The following is an 18,039-nucleotide window of genomic DNA, read 5'->3' as shown; positions in this document are numbered from 1 at the left end:
CGATTCGAGTGAATCGTTTTAAGAGTTTTGAGAAATAAGTATATTCAATCATACTATTTTTAGTTCTGGTTGGTAATGCACAAGGAACCATAACTATTGTAACTCAATACATAGTCAGTACGAAAGCAATTATTCCTGTAGGTAATCTCGGTATAATTAATCTTTAACCTTAGTATATGTTTCTTATAAATAGAAACAAAAAAGACCGTTTACATACAGGTTCACATAAACCTCAATAATTCTAAATAATAATTTCATTTAAACTATTAGTGCCAGAGAATAACGGTTTGTGGCATCTCGAAGAGCAACTCAAACATTTTTTTTGGTAGGTTGTTAATTGCTGTTATTATTTGAAGGTGATCAGTAGCAAAGTTTATATGAATGTTTGTTATTTGTTACATTTGCCCATGAACAAAAATGACAACAGCATAAAGGAAAGCACAGTGTGTGGTGTGGTTGGTTGAGAGTAAATCACCAATTACACTGCAAAGGAACTACAGATGAAAGTACCAACGGGATCCAACAAAAGTCAAGACCATTAAAACATGTTTATTTACTGGTTTATGGATGTTCGTAGGGCTTTAGACCAAATGTTGCCACACCGACGGATTGGACGTGATGGTCCCACATTTTGGCCACCGCGATCTCCCGATATAACTGCTATGTATTTCTTCCTATGGGGCTATGTCAAAGATACAATCCAGGCCACACCTGTACATGACATGGCATTTCTGGTCTTTGTCACAAAATTGAGGAATCTATTAACTCAATCACACCGTACATGCTACACAACACATGACGGGAGATAGAATATCGACATGGGCAATCTGAGAACTACTAACATAGCCTAGAGTCTATATGGAAGTACATATATTAACAAAAACAACTGTTTGAGTTGCTCTTTAAAATGCTACAAACCGTTATTCTCTTGAACTTATAGTTTCCATACAATCAATATTTGTAATTACGGGGTTTTCATATACACACCCTCTTACTTATTTTATCCCAGGCAATATACCATCTTAAACCCTCAGTCCCAAAGATTATACCCCTGATAGTCTCTACTGAACTCGGCATGTATTAACAACCGTTACACATTTTAGCAAAACTTCTAAAGAGAGTATCGTTTCTAAGTGGGTTTCAAACCACACTGTTCCTCGAACCACTGTAGTTTCTTAATTGACAAATTATGGAACAAAATTATATTACATCAAATGTCGAATGGCAACAATACTACGTCAAAATCAACTCCTGAAAATTTCTCGCACTGAATTGTCAGCAATCAATACTAAGTAATTGTTTTAATTTATAGGAAATGTTTCTATTGGAACGCTATCTTGTAATCATTATTTCACTAACATCTCAGATAACAACCTTTTCTGCTATTTTATTAAAGGTTACAAATAGGACTACTTATTATTGTTTTTAATAATAAAACAGATTACTCTAAAGTTTGTATTTTAATTTTTAAATAGAAACAAAATAAAAATTACGAAGTCTTAAAATGCATTATATTATATTATACTATTAAGAAATATATTTACAGAAATTTTAACCAAGATAACCAATTCCGCGAAGACCTTGTGCACCGTATCCCCAGGCTCCATATCCAGCACGTCCAAGACCGTATCCACCAACACCATATCCTACACCAAGTCCGTAACAAACAAGACCATATCCAACACCAAATCCATAACCACCAAGACCGTACCCGGCACCAAATACAGGTATTGTGGTGATGGATAGCCGGTTGTTATTTTGGCTGCTTACACCACTGCTATAGAGCACAGTTAAACATAATAAAAATAAAAATTACATTAACATATTATTCAACATATAAACGAACGCAAACCCAAAGCTCTAAATGTATTTGGTAAAAAAAAGGTTAAGCAAATGCGAAACCAAGTTTTCAAATCTTATCCATAAATACTTTAATAGAGACCTCTTATTAATTTGTAAGCGTACCACAAGTTTGTGAGTATTCTTATATGCTGTGTCGGAAAGTTTAAATATAAGTTCCCAAATAAATAATAAATGTGTTATTATTCTACTACTACTAGTAGTAGTAGTAACACTACTACTGATAATTATTATTATTATTACTATCATTATTATTATTATTATTATTTCATTGTAATTTCAGTGCCACAAGCAGCTTTTCGGGAAGAGTACAGAACATGGTATCAGAAGATTACATTGAGATGGAACAATAATTCCGATAATAATAATAATAATAATAATAATAATAATAATAATAATAATAATAATAATAATAATAATAATAATAATAATAATACTAGTAGTAACGACAAATTTATATTGTGATATGTTAGTACCTATTTCTTACTTGGTTATGCCTTCATTTATAAAATCAAGCGAATAATAAATTTAGACTAGTTACATATGTTTTGATTCTTTCTTTCTCTTCCACTTTAACATTTTGAGAGTAATATGAAGTCTAGTTGTTACAAAATGAAAATTGGAATGTAGAAAGAAATAATAAAATCACAAAGTACACCCATTGAATGAAAAGAGAAAACGACACAAGTATAATTGAAGTATACTTGTCATTGCTTGTGAAAGTTCAATATCGACATTTCAAAACGGTGGAAATACACACAATTTTGAGGTATGAATTTATGAGATTATTGTACTTAGGTAAAAGTACTTTTAAGACCTTCCTACTGTTCCAATACGGTTTGGCCGCGTTTTGCGGCGAGTGGTTCCGAGTACGAGTGTCACTAGGAGAGCAGGGAATGAATCAATATGGATTGAACTCTACTTTAAACTGAAGGTGCACGTTTCGTGTAGTCTCGAAACTAAAAAGGGGGACTAAATTTCAAAAACCAACCAACCAATAAACAAACAGGGGTTGCTTTAATCAGAACGGAATTGTGTTTAATCAAAACGGAACGAAAGCGCTCACTAATCACTTCCAAAATTGGTTGAACAGACCATCATTGTGGAAGTAGTCAAAGCTAACGTTTATGCGACAAAGCTATAGCGCAAACTAGCCTTGTTTTCCGGTACTTTTTGTAGTGGTTTTGCGTAAAAATAAAGTATATCAAAATCATATTAAAAATATAAGTAATTTACACATTCTGATTGTCGATATATACGTACCATAAGAGTTTCCGAAGAACAAGGCGAGACAGAAAAAGTGAGTGGAAGACATCTGTAAAAGGAAAAATTAAATTATTTTTTTCTTTTTGTAAATCTGTGTTAAAAGTACAATTAAAGTAGAGGAACAGCATCGAAATAAATTTAATATTTTGAATTCAACTATTTGATATGGAAACTTCGAACTTCCTCATAACTTCGAACTTCAGTTACCAACGAAGAGGAGTTATTTATCTATTAGTTGTACCTTGACTCTAGTCAAAGGCAATACAAAAATTGAAAACGTATTTCAAAATCTTATCATGATCTTCTAATATTAATTAACATAACTTTAATGAGTGAAATATCTTACATGTTAAATGTTATAAATATTTTATGTTGATCTATTACGCTAAAATCTAAATGAGAATTAATGGAAGCAGTAGTCCTGAGAAAAAGTTGCAAATTTCCTACATTCAAATATTTAGTGATGATATGCATTGCAGGAGAGACTGAAATCTTGTTTAATTTTATTATTATCATTATTATTACAGTATTATGTTATTAGTATTAATCCTTACTGAGATAACGTCACCCTTACGTTCATTGGTAACTTCCATCTGAAGTCGTTTTGATGATTTTAGAATGTATATGCCATGTTGCATTAAAGTTAGAGTAATGTCGCTGAATATTATGAAGAGAATAAGTTTAATAATCATATACTTTACATATGGAATCATTTAAATTTATAGGAAGATATCCTCTTATGAACCGTTTATTTTCCACCTATTTCAACTGTAACCAATGAAAGCATTCCAGTTGTACTGGGGATAAAATATGTACTATGTTTAGTCAAAGTCTACTATTTTCAATAAATGGAGCACACCTTTTATACATGTGTGCGTATTTGCTAGAAGAGTGTATTTACCCCTAATTTTTACTGGGTAGTAATCTGTATTTATCCAGATTTAGCGCAGGCATAAGTTATAACAACATTAATTAAGTTTCAATAACTTTCGTGTGAATCATCTTGAAGCAGGCGAACAGAATCACGCAAATGTCAGAGTCACGTAACAGAGTCATGCGGTAAGAGCTTAGAAATGCTCGAGTAAGTCATACTTTATGGACTTATAATTTATATATAAGATAATTAATAAGAAATACACATAGTTACAGATATTTGAGATCCATCCAAGTCAATGGGATCATCTTACTTCATAAAGATATTTAAAGAGACCTCTGAATTGTTTTTCATGGAAAACATCGGTAAAGCCAAAATCATCAAGTAAAATAAGATATAATTAGAACCCTAATTCAGACAAATCTTATGATAACTAATTTTCTTGATTACGTGTCTAGATTACAATCGCATATACATTACCATTTTCTTGATGGTTAATTTTCTGTTGCTCTAAATGAACTGTGAAATGCAAATATCTTGCTTTCAATATATACCAACATTTACAGAAACCAAGAAAGAAAGTTAACCAAAGTAAGAGTATGTAAATAGTGTAGAAACAAATTTCCACACATCAACATTTTCCCTTATAGTACAGCAAAGACGGCTATTATATTTCACTCATATGGATACACGTTTTCTCAGGAAAATGAGATTCCTTATCTGAACAAAAATTTCGGATATGAGTTAACATTGTTAGTGTTGCCTAGAAATATTTGAAGTATTTGAAACAGCTGATACTAAATAAAATATTTCGGATATCAATAAACAATTTCCTTGCACAATAAACTTCTACTTTCTTTCCGTTCATTACTGTATAAAACTGGCAGAATCTTCACATCCAATCGCATTTCAAGTTAAAATCGTCTGAATAACAACAAAAATGAACGCATTCACTGTAAGTACTCTTTAAATTCCTATAATTTTCCTACTCTTATAAAACCATATACAAACCGAATATTCATTTATTTATGAATTCATATCTATGATTAATTAGGATTTAACATATATGCTATGTGACGCTCAATCTCAGGTGTAACTGAGAAATATTTAGCAATGCCTGTACTTGATGAAATATAGTGCTGTCATGTTTTTTGTGCACTTAATTTCAATATTTCTATTTTCTAATGAAATTTTCTAATATAATACAATACGATTTTCTGGTATTAACAATCAATTTTTTTCTTTATAACTTACATTTTAATTTTAGTATAATTTAACAGTTAGAAGCAATTTGATTGCCTTACTCAGAATATTTGCATTATAGAGACCTTGACATGCTCTTTGTATTTATTATGATCTGAATAATAGTTTTACTATGGTATTGTCTATAAAATTTATGGCTGTCTTATTGTTACAAATATGAATAATGCATGCGTTCAGCATCGCCTATTAGATTTATTATTTCGAAATCTAATTTGTATCTAATTCTCTGTTTGGGTTGAATACTTATAGAACCAGAAGCCAACAGGCAAATAGCATATAATGTTTTGATTTAATCAAAAGGAGAGGAAGAAATTCTAGAACAATTTTGCTTTTAGTTACACCTAAAAAATGTTAAGCGTTAAGATCCGGCTAAAATACTTATCTTTTACAAATACTTATCTTTACTTTTGAACTTCGTGGAATTAAGTTCCAACTGACTCTAAAAGTGGTATTTCATTTTTGTCACTTCATTCTAAGACATTTCGTTCTCGTAAGCTTTCAATTTACTATTGAGAATTCGTTACAATTGTACAAATTTAATAGCTGTATTGAGTTTTAGTTATTTCTACTAACTACGTTTCACTTACACACACACACACACACACACACACACACACACACACACACACACACACACACACACACACACACACACACACACACACACATATTCAAACAAAATGAAACCCAAATGCGGTCGTGGCTTATAACCTCAAAGCAAACAGAAATATACGTTCATATTCAGCATATTTTTTTTCATTTTTAATTAATTTAACTGTATTGATGTAGTTTACTTAGCAACTAAATCGTTACATTACTTTACTTTAGAAGTAGGAAAATGTTAATTATGACTCAGCTGTTCTATTTTGAAACAATTAAGTATTAAATTAATACAATTAAATTGTTAAAAAGTTTGTAAATTTTGCAAATACCCTACACTAGGCATTAGGTAGGCATCGGCATATATTAGCACGGCTGTTAAGAGTCAGCGTCATTGTTACTTAAAAACTAAGTCGCTTTTCTAATGATAAAGTTCGGATTGCCAAGGCTGAAAGTTCCTTCTTAGTGTGTCAGAAATTTTTATCGCCAACTCAAAAAACTCGTTTCAAGAATATTTATCGAATACGGACATCATAATAAAATATCCATACTTTTTAAAAAAGCAGAACGTGCAATTGGTAGTAAAAGGATATCGCCGTCAAGTTAAGATACACTAAATATGAAAACTATGATTGCTTATAAATACATGGGGAATAAATTGACTAAAACTTCAAAACATGGTATCAGAGTAATTATTTCTGATGTAATTTAGTTACTCTTTATAAATTCCATTTCAAGTCGAATAATTTCTTTTCTAGATTATCTTCGCCCTTGTTGCCCTTGCATCCTCTGCTTATGCAGTTGGTGTTCTTGGCGGAATTGGTGGAGGACTAGATTACTATGTAAGTGCAATGAGAATTAATATGAATATTTTTGTTTCATTTTAGTAGATTATTGATATTTAAACTTCATGTACATGTGTGATTTCTAAGTCGGAAAGTGCATATTCAACTATCTTAAATTGTGTCACTATATTTTAATTAACAATGTCCTTTTTTGCACTTACACCATTTATTATTTGAAAAGTGATTATAAAATTGAGTATTACATTTGATAATGAACATAATTTCTATTTATTAAACTACTGGATGAAATGGCCGTTCCTCGCACGTGAGAAATGTAAAATGTTTGAAGCCCATCCTCCTTTTACAATACGAATGGGTATCGAATTTTGAGCTAAACAGAATCGGCAGTGTAATCATTCCTCTCAAGGTTTATACATTAATATTGAACATTTTCTATTATTTTTATATGTTACTCTTTTTCTATCAAAGCCGATATCGTTGGGGCTGAACTTGAACGACGTCGGGAATGTTACTAATAAATTCAATAACCCCAAACATTATGGATTAACTACTAACATCAATTGGATTCGTGTATTTTTACATGCCCCCCCTTCACGCCTTCACCCTTTTGCCGAAAATGAATTAAAACTTAAGTTAGGCTAGGGTCCTCTCATGTACCAGAAATTGTCTAAATCTACGTAGGTAGATAATCTCGAACAATTATCCTTATATTAATTTTTATAAGCATGGAAAATGCCCCCTTTGCCCCCTCATAACGAGATCCTTTAAAAGATGCTAGCATATCGGTTGTGTCGTTTTAAACGAAGAGATTGTTTGCCAGCTTTCATCTTCCTAGGTTGAAAACATTGGAAGATAATCAAATTTCCGTATATAATTTTTAACCATTGAGCTCCCTGAGAATACGGAATTTTTGCCAAAGTAAAATGGTAAAAAAAAAAAAAAAAGCTCTGTTCCAGTTCTCAAAGTGGGTTAAGTGGACTAGAAGGGGTAGGTTGACAAACATCATTGCATTATTTTTATATAATAGAAGATGCCCTCGCTTGCCGCACTTAAAACTAAAATTAAAAAAAGGTAAGTGCTAATATAGAACGGGTCTTATGCCTTTAATGAAGAATTTATGTGCAAAGTTTAATCTTCCTAAGTTGAGAAACCTTTATATACTGCTTTTTTGCATAAATTTTAGCCCACTATCTTGTCCTTCCTTGAATATTCATTTTAATCAAATATCGTAATATTATTCGAATTGAACCTGCATATTGTCACACACACACACACATACACACAAATAAATACATACACACAGAGAAACATTAAACTGGGTCCAGCAATGTAGGAGAAATTCGCAGCTAAAGATACATAATTTCAATTTATTTATATATATATATATATATATATATATATATATATATATATATATATATATATATATATATATATATATATATATATCAAAATACTCCAATTGACCCTTAAAACGGGAATTTTTAAAACAATTGGACAAGCTCTATTATTTTAAACAAAGAATTGGAGTATCAAGTTTGATCTTCCTACGTTGATAGAATTGTGAGATACTCAATTTCTAGCATAAACCTTTAATCACATCTCCCCCATTAGTTACACAATTTAACAAAAGAGGAACCTATGCTAGGCAGTTTGGATTCATAATACGAATATACAATAGATATTCGATCTACAGAAACGTAATATTAAAATTTCGTTTCCTGCTGCAGTAAAAGGAAGAAAAAGCAAATATTATATACCCTTTCATTTCATTCAAACAAACATTGAGAACTATCTCGCTTTATTACAAATCAGTACTTCTCTGAGATGATGCCAAACCAAACAAAATTTGAAATGACAAAATTCAGTTGTAATAGACAGACATGTACAGTGAATCTATCCTAGGAAATCTGAGCTTCTGTCATAAATAAAACATGGATATCTCTTCCTATAGGATTTTCATTCTTCGTACTGCATATTTTTGAATATTTATTATAATATATTAGATTTTCTACTTTTGATTTTTAATAAAGTTTTGTAATAGCCATACAGTTAATCCATATTTTCTTTTTGTTTAGGTATTTTATATTAAATTATAGTAAAATTTATTATTAATAATAAAACAAATCAAAATTATATTTCCAATAACATAACGTAATTATTTTGTTTTAAGGCTTATCCACGATACCAGTTTGGTTACGCAGTGAGTGACCACCTCACAGGAGACAGTAAACAGCAGACTGAAGTGAGAGATGGCGACGTTGTCAAAGGACAATACAGCCTTGTTGAACCCGATGGCAGTGTAAGACAAGTTACTTATGGTGCTGACGGCATCAATGGATTTAATGCCATTGTGAGAAGAGTTGGTGGCAATCTTCACGCTGGAGTCGGAGGCTATGGATACCTCGGATAAATATCTTAATCATAATGATATATTTATTCTAAGAAAATAAAATAAAGTTATTACTTCGCATTTTAACTATTATTATTGACTCCCTAACTCATTGTAATTACTCAACGTTTCCAGCTATTGATTACCTTCATTTACAAGGTTTGTTGATTGCAGGATTTATATGGTTATTGTCTTAACAAATGTTGGTAAATATTGCAACCATTGTCTTGAAGGTATCAAAAACTAAATTACTGTTTCAAACTTTCGAAAATAGAACATTATGTTTATATCAATTCTTGACAAATATATGTTATAACTAGAACAATGTCCTGTATCTTTTCCGTTAAATTTCACCACGAATTCCAACAAGCAAGATGATAAAAGACTTTCCAATTAATTTCCTGGAATTTCCCTATCATAAGTGTTTTTTAATTATAAAATATTGCACATTGGATTTTGGAACATCAAAATTTCGCATTATGTAATATTGAAAAAGTAATTATATTTCAAGAAATCAGTGTTAGTAATTCCTCCAAACTGAGACGCTCACTACATTTACTTGTAGCATGATAACAGTTTGACTAATACTTCATAGCTCAGGTTTCCTTTAGTTTGTTATCAATTTAATTATATTTATATTAACAATTATATTAGTCATTTTTGCTATGTACAGTCTTGAATTGGATCAGCGAGGGGTTGAATTCAAATTCCAATGTTTTCAGTTAATAAAAATTTAAAATCTCTTTAAAAATAAAAATTCTGAAAAGCTTTAAAACTATTATGCAGTGTTGCTTATTTTTGCTCTTTTCTTATACGAAATGGAGCAAAGAAACACTGTGTTACACATCAATAGATTTGGATGAGTAAACATGAAAATCATTGAGAGAAAGGACATCGGCTAATCTAACTTCGTCTATACTTTTGCTAGGAACCACGGTGTTTCAGTGGTAGAGCGTCCACCTCTGGCGTATAGAGACCTTGGTTCGAACCCATCTCGCACCAAGTGAGTTCTGGGATGAACAAACACCAAGCGTGTGGGTCTCTCTGGGGTATCCCATTTTCTCTCACTTTCATCGTTCCATCATTTCATTCATTTCTCGTCATGACAGTCTCCTTTGATCTAGCCGGTATAACCGTACGATTTAAAAATTAAAGATTTCGTTTGGTTTTTAGATTTGAAAAAGTTAACCAAAAAGTTCTGCCGCTTTTTGTGGAGCTCTTTGTTCAATTGGCCTCACACCGTGAGTTGAATGCAAATGTAGATAAAGCGAAGGTCAGTTGTTGCTGTGAGTATATCCGACATATTACATGGTTGTTGTAATTTAGTTATACTGTAAACTTGTGTAAGGAGAGATTGTACGAGGGGCCTCTAGAGTGCGTCATAACGGCACGTATGCTGTACGAGTTGAAACTGAGGTCAAATATCGCTGCAGCGTGGCGGAAGATATGCCAGGTCTTCGGTGAAGGTGACTACGTGGACAGTGCAGCGGTGGTTTAATTAGATTAAGGATACTGATGAAAAACATGAAAACGCACCACGCGCCGGAAGGCAGAAACATGTAAAACATGGTGAACTTCATCCAGTAGTTGCTGCAACAGTTGAAAGATTTGTGAGGAATTGGGCCTACAATACAATGTGAGTGGACAAATCATGTGACAAAGCCTTGATCAACTTGCGAAGGACTACTAAGAGGAACGGATATGGAGAATGGCAAACACTTCATAGTGAGAAACTACAAAATTTAGATTGCTTATCAAATATTGTTAGGGTCATAAAATCTAGAAGGCCTAAGTAGAGAGGACATGTAGCCAGAATCGAAGAAAGTAGGAATGCTTTCAACGTTTTATTTGGAAGACCAATCGGAAAACGACCATTAGGAAGACCTAGGTGCAGATGGAAGGACAATATTAAGATGGATCTAACAGAACTAGGAATACGAAGTAGAAATTGGATCCAGAAAGAAATCAGTGGAGAACTTTTGTAAATCCAGCATTGAAATTCCAGTTTCCATAGGGGTTAGAGTTAGTTAGTTAGTTGCCTTAAAACGAAACTAACTAACTACTTCTATGGCTTACGTTGCAATCTTGCATCTTTGTAAGGGTCTTACAATACTTATTGTTGAAGGAAATTTTTAATTACTAATTATTACATGTTTTTTATGTTTCTTGTACAGAAGTGTTCAAATTATAAGACTCACTGCAAAATTATTAACAGTTTGCACTTCCGTGTTGATAGGTCTATCCATGTATCGTGAAATATTACAATTGAATGTGAATATATTGATGTCCAGTATATGTAAATATATTGTTGTCCAGTATGTGTTTACATTACAGTGCAATAGATATAGTTCAACTAAGCTGTGTGTTTGAAGGACACTACAATGTGTGCAACATCAGGTGCCTTGAAGAGAGTGATGTTGACGAACGGTTTCCCCTGCATAAGTAGATTATTTGTTAAATAGGGAAAAATGGGAAAGGCTAAAGACATATCTCCTCGTAGAGTTGCAGTTGTCAAAACACTATTGCAGGAAGGGACATATCCACAAAGGCAAATTGCTAGGAGAGTCAAACTTTGTCGAAAGTCTGTTAGCGGGATAAATGTTGCGTTACGAGGAAACGAAACATAGAAGCGAAACAGAGTTGGTAAGTGTGGAATAAAGCCCAAGCATTCACCACGAAATGCACGGAAACTTAAAAATTTAGTTTTGCAGAATCGCAAAGCAACTTCGCAAGAACTGAGCTTGAAGGTGGCGGAATATGGAGCATAAAGGAAGTGTATGAATAACTCTTTGTTCATAAGGCATCAAAGCTCGGCGATCAAGGTGAAACCAAAACTGACTCCAACAATTATCAAGAAGCGACTTGAGTGGGCACATGGGCCTTAACACTGGACGTCTGAAGATTGGAAGAAGGTTATGCTTCAGTGATGAATGGTCTTTCGTCATATCAGATGAGTTTTCTTAATATGCTCGACGTGGACCTGGTGAGGAGTTTAATTTGGAGTGTTTACAACAAACCCTGAAACATCCAACATCGGTTATGGTACGGGTGTGGTATCTACGTTTGGGCCGGGCAGTCTCCATATAGTGCATGGGACAATTAAGCGTGACGAGTACATCAAAGTTTTGCAAGGAAAGCTCTTGCCACAGTCTTCAGTTTGGTTTCCCTATGACCAGTTCATCTTCATTCCATGATGAAGCACCTTGTCATTAAGCAAAGAAAGTCAAGTGATTCCTCACGGAGAAGAATATTAATGTTTTTCCATCGCCAGGAAACAGTCCGTACATTAACCCCATCGAAAACATACATTACTTAATGAAGAAAGAGTTCAGAAAAATGAACATTACATGGAAACATCAATTGATTGAGGAAATTACTACTCTCTGGTCCACAAACATCATCCTGAAGAGTTAAGTGTATAAATTGTATGGAACGTATGTCAAACTGAGTGCAGACCTTGATACGCAAGTAAGGACTCCATATGCAATACTGAATGTGACTGCTATTATTGTTGCTGAGACAGGTATTATTCATATGCGTTGTTGGTCAAAATCGTTCGGTTTTGTGTGTAGTTGTATAACAAAAACTGGCATACTTATGTAAATATAACTTAAAGGTGAAAAAAAAACAAGAGTTTGTATGTACTGTAGATCTCCATTTAAAATTTTACCTTGCAGATATCGGTACTAACACTTCTTTCAACGTATGATTGTTTTAAAATAGAATTCCAGTTCAAATGTATGTTAAGTCTAATTATTTGAACACGTCTGTAAATAGAAATGGATATCTTATATTGTATATTTAAAAAAAAAATCTTATATGCCATTTTCTTCGTCTCAAACGAAATATCAACTTCATCTTGGGAAAAAATGTATTGTTTATGTGCAGATCAATATTTTATATTTCTAAAATTATCTTCTTCACTCGCCTTGCGGAAATATTTGTTACACACTCTGTAAAATCTGCTCAGAAAAAAGCCTTATAAATGAGATTTGAACAACGCAGTTTGCCAAACCACTTACTTGACAAGTAACCAGACTGCTAAAAGTATCGTTTCAGACAATTGGCAGCTTCATACAATATTACCATGCAACAGAATGATCTGCCGTAAATTGCTACGATATACCATAGTCAGAGCATTAAAATTTTTAGTAGTGAAATTTCAGCGCTCGATATAGAATAATCATAGACTAATGTTATAATAAATAGTAGGGAGTGTAGGTATTTCAACGCTAGTTTGTCATTTTCGTTTCATTAATAAGTACACCTTAAGAAACAATGAAATTTAAATAATTTAATGTCATTTTCCAGTAAGAATGTAAACGTTATTTTAAAATTTGAATTTTAACTATCATTAAGACACGAATTGCCTCGCTTCAACCCTCAAGCTTGTTTTTAACAAACCTATCTTCTATTCAAAAGGCTGGGCTCGCTTTCTAGCTTTAGCGAATCTTGTGACGGGTTGAAGCGGTTAACCAGAGGGTTTCCACCACACTTGTTTGTCCAAGCTTGTTTGTAATAGGAAATCTCGCATATACCTATCAACCCCTGCAAGCATTTTTAACAATGGCTCCTCTCGTCTCGGTGTCTCCAACTGTCACCGTATCCGACCATAGTAATATTGTCGTCGATATCTTTTGTAGGCTTATAGATACTGAAGTTTCAACCATATTCCCTTTTCTATGGAAAATAGAGTTTGCAACTATGGAACAGCTGCTTGCAACTCTTGGGTGTTCTCTGCCTTCAGACAAAGAATCTTCAAACTTTTCTCTCTTTTTTTTTTTTTTTTTTTGTGTGTGTGTGTGTTCTGGATTTCACACGAGCTACGTTCCAAATTCCCATGATTTCCAAAGCATTGCCTTATGATCGCATTTTATTCAAAATCAACATATTTAATTTCTATTCTTCACTTATTTTGATCCTTCCCATGACACTGTCATTAACGCACATAATAATAATAATAATAATAATAATAATAATAATAATAATAATAATAATAATAATAATAATAATAATAATAATAATAATAATAATACACACAAAATGAAACAAACACTACACAATTACTCCCACAACTAATCCTTTACTTATTTTCTGCTAACTGCAAATGATTATATTTGAAATATGTTTAATACGTAAATCAGACACAATAATAACGAATTGCATGACATAATTAAATAGATTTGCATTGTGTGCTGTATGTATGTTACAACATCTTAAAATTCTGTCTGAAAAATTGTATAATGAAAAATGGGGCTTGTTTTATAGAAGTTATATTAGAACGGGGGATTAGTGATTAATTTATATTTTTAGTCCGACACATGTTATTAAATGTAAATTATTACTCTTAGAAAATGAAAGGCAGTAAATACTACATTTGCTACGACACTAAAAAAATATGCAATTTTTCATATTATTTGCTTTGAATTACAATTAAAGCGCAATTGCTGTAGCTTACTTAAATCCACGGGAAAACAAATAACCAATACGTACTCACGCACATGTAACGACAAATATTTATATGGCACCATTTTTTCTGTGAACCAGTAATACATATAAAAACGTTATATTTCCAAATGAAATTAAAATATGTCTTCGAAAAAGGGGGCAACTGCCCCTCTTAACCCTCTAATTGCCACCCCTGCATGTTATCCACCACTTTATAAAATATTTATACCAAATGCACGGTGGCCCAGTGACGAGGCACTCACCTCTAATGATAAGAATCTTCAATTCGATTAAGAGCCTTACAAGTTTGTGATGAAAACGTGTTTGTAGGTTTATCGAGATTTATGCATTTTCTCCCGTTAGTTTTAAGTGAAATGATTATGTATGTGATCATTCAACCAAACATTTACTGCTTTAATTAAAATCAAGTACAAAACCTTCAAGTATGGCTAGACACAGGATATTGATGCGATATTTCAATTTTGAACATAATACTACCCACTGCCAGTTTGGTAAGTTATGTTAGAAGAATCTCTCTTAATAACCTATGAATAAAATGGAATGTCAATATCTGTGCTTTTGACATTTCTATGGTGAAAAATTCCCAGTCTAGTTTCGACATGTCATTTTCAGATTAGTATCCCTTTTGACAGTGAAGCAATACGAAAGATGAACTTACAGCTTAATATACAATATTTTGTAAATGACTTCCTATCGAAACCTTAGGGCAAATTATATGAGGTAAGTTAGTCTCTCATGCTGTTATACAATTTCCTCTGAAATATATGGATACCAATTAATTGATAAATGACTATTAATATATATATATATATATATATATATATATATATATATATGTGTGTGTGTGTGTGTGTGTGTGTGTGTTTTTGTGTGTGTGTGTGTGTTAGATATTAGTTTTACGTTTCTTATTGTGCCATGCAACAAAAGGAGATTCTGAGAAGATATATAATCAAATGTTGAGCACTAAATAAGCAATAACCTCTCACATTGACGAAAATTAAATATATTTTTCAGTAGTGTGTAACGCAACAAAACACGTAAAGGCGGCGTTATTTACAAGAAAGACTAATGATCAAGAAATTCAATCATAATTACTGAAGAATGATTCTTGTCTGTAACTTTCGTTATTTGTATTCTTAGCATTGGTATATGAGCAATTGTGCCAGTTAGCTGCAATATATACTGCATTAAACGGCATGGTACCTCAGTAGAAAATAGTTCACCTCTTTGTGACGGCTAACTTCTTCAATTCCCGGTAATCTAGCTTTGTTGTAGATAACATTGCGGTTTGGAGATTCTTCTGATAATTTGTTGTTTTCCCTATAGTGTCTGCTTTTATCAATAACGTAATAATTATAATTTTTATTGAATAATACTCATTCCCTCAAAAAATAAGTAACAAAACTTTAATAATCATTAGTTTTTTTTACTTTTTTTTATAGATTCACGTTTAGTTCCAAATTCTACAGAACCTTTATCGCTCTCTCTCTCTCTCTCTCTCTCTCTCTCTCTCTCTATATATATATATATATATATATATATATATATATATATATATATATATATATATTCAGGGTTTAAACTTTGCAACTCCATTGCTGATACAAGTGCATATTTTTCCTGCTTAAGTAATTATTTGTACACTATTCTATAACCTTTCCTGAAGTTGTTGTAGGTAAACATCCCTTGTTCCAGTTTCAATATCTCATTGCATTACTATTAGTACATCCAGCTGAACTTTGGCGGTTTGGGATACTTTATTTTTATACTTTCTTTATTGCTTGTAATTGTACCAACCTTTACCAAAGATATTTTGAGAATCGCTGAATTTAACAATCTTGAATTTCTTTATTACCACGACAGAGCATAACCTTTCCATGCAAAAACTTAATAAATGCGTCTTGCTGGTAATATAAAGCTTGAGATCGTTGTTTTTTTAAAGCTTAATACCCCTTTCAGCATCGAGGCTACAGAAGATGTAGAGCTAAAGATTAACCTGATTTCGAGCCATATTTTAAGGTTGCACGTGACTTCACGATATGTAGGATGTAACCATGTGTTTCTTCACCACGTGCTTGAACTAAGGAAGAGTGTACAAACGACAAAGCTACGAACACCTCGTCCACAATCGACATCATTCGACAATATGCAAAGGCAAGCTTAGTAGGGGACATATGTATGTTCTACCCCACTTTCCCCCCTAACTACCCAAAAAAATATGAAGCCCCCATTGACCATTACACTTTAACACAGAAGGATACCCCAAAGTGAGATTGAATATGCTTTTATGACATTTAAAATCATAAAAAACTTACATCTAAAACTTATAACTTATAGTGCTGTCTTTAATTTAACAAATACTTTTTGTTTGATTAAAATGGATTCACAAATGCCCGAGTCATAAGAAGATGAACTTAAACTGTATATGAGTATTGAATAAATGCACAGCCAAACAGTATATATATATTTTCATTAATCTAACTCACTAATACATGCACACAGAGACACACAATCCAGTTTGCTTGGTGAGAATAAAAAAAATAAGTTGAACTGAAGCCAAGGCTATCTACTTCCATTGTATATGAGGATGATTCCGCATGCAAGCTGCTTATGTGACTTCCATATGAAATAGCTGTAGTAGAAGTCACAAGTTGCATTCCCTCAGGCAGTCATTCTTTTCTTTCTTTTTAGTAATCAAGCAGTATATGGAAGTGTAGTAATAACAACACCAAAACTGTCACGTTATAACTAAAACTAAAAAGTTTAAAACTTTTTCGATTGTGAAGAGAGAGAAATTGTACCTAGATAACGTGAAAATGTAACGTAATGATTTTTACCTTCACGTGACAAACAGGGTTGGAAACTAATTCTTTTTATCATGTTTTCCAGAATTGTTAAAATTACGAATTAAGCTCTGAAATTATTACGAATGAACTAGCACCAAATAAGGTAAACATGATAATTTTTGAAGCGATAATCAACCCCTGTTTTAATGGCGGCTCATGAGGGAAAATATCTCCAGATCTTTATAACTTCGTTGTTTATTAACCGATTTTCAAAATTCAAACGACAATCGATAAAGAAAAAAAATGCTATTTTTTGATTGTATTGTGAGTTGCATACCTCTAAGGATACTATTCCGAATTTGTTATATCTCCGTTGTTTATTAATCGATTTTCAAAATTCAAACGACATTCAATAGAGAAATAAATTGCCTATCTATTGAATGTTTTATAAATTGCATAACTCTAAGGATATAATTACAAAAAACTCAAATAAATCTCTTACTTATACATGTATCTTTAAAATTTAAATGACATTATGTTCTGTATATCCAGAAGTCTTAGTTTTTTATAGTCTTGATACTATAAAAACACTTATATACTTAAAATTGCAAGTTCGTATATTGATAATGAAACCATAAAAACACTTGTACACTTAAAATTACAAGTTTTATTTTTTGGATTCATTTCTAAAGTAAAACTGATGCATTTTATAACCATTATCTA

General features: G+C 32.2%; 1 protein-coding gene across 1 annotated transcript in view; it reads left to right on the top strand.

The window, feature by feature from the left end:
- Positions 1 to 1,864: 1,864 nt before the first annotated feature.
- The window catches only part of LOC145685568 (uncharacterized), a 48,159-nt gene continuing 31,984 nt past the window's right edge, over positions 1,865 to 18,039 (top strand). The window contains exons 1-3 of the mRNA XM_081757960.1: positions 1,865 to 1,873; positions 6,622 to 6,705; positions 8,843 to 9,022. Of these exons, the coding sequence (XP_081614086.1) occupies positions 1,865 to 1,873; positions 6,622 to 6,705; positions 8,843 to 9,022 (273 nt within the window). The remainder of the gene's footprint in view (positions 1,874 to 6,621; positions 6,706 to 8,842; positions 9,023 to 18,039) is intronic.

Source organism: Thermobia domestica, chromosome 5 (assembly GCF_964235325.1).
Source record: "Thermobia domestica chromosome 5, izTheDome1.hap1.1, whole genome shotgun sequence".
Classification (NCBI taxonomy): domain Eukaryota; kingdom Metazoa; phylum Arthropoda; class Insecta; order Zygentoma; family Lepismatidae; genus Thermobia; species Thermobia domestica.
Note: the sequence above shows the minus strand (reverse complement) of the source record. Positions and strands in the feature narration are given on the sequence as shown.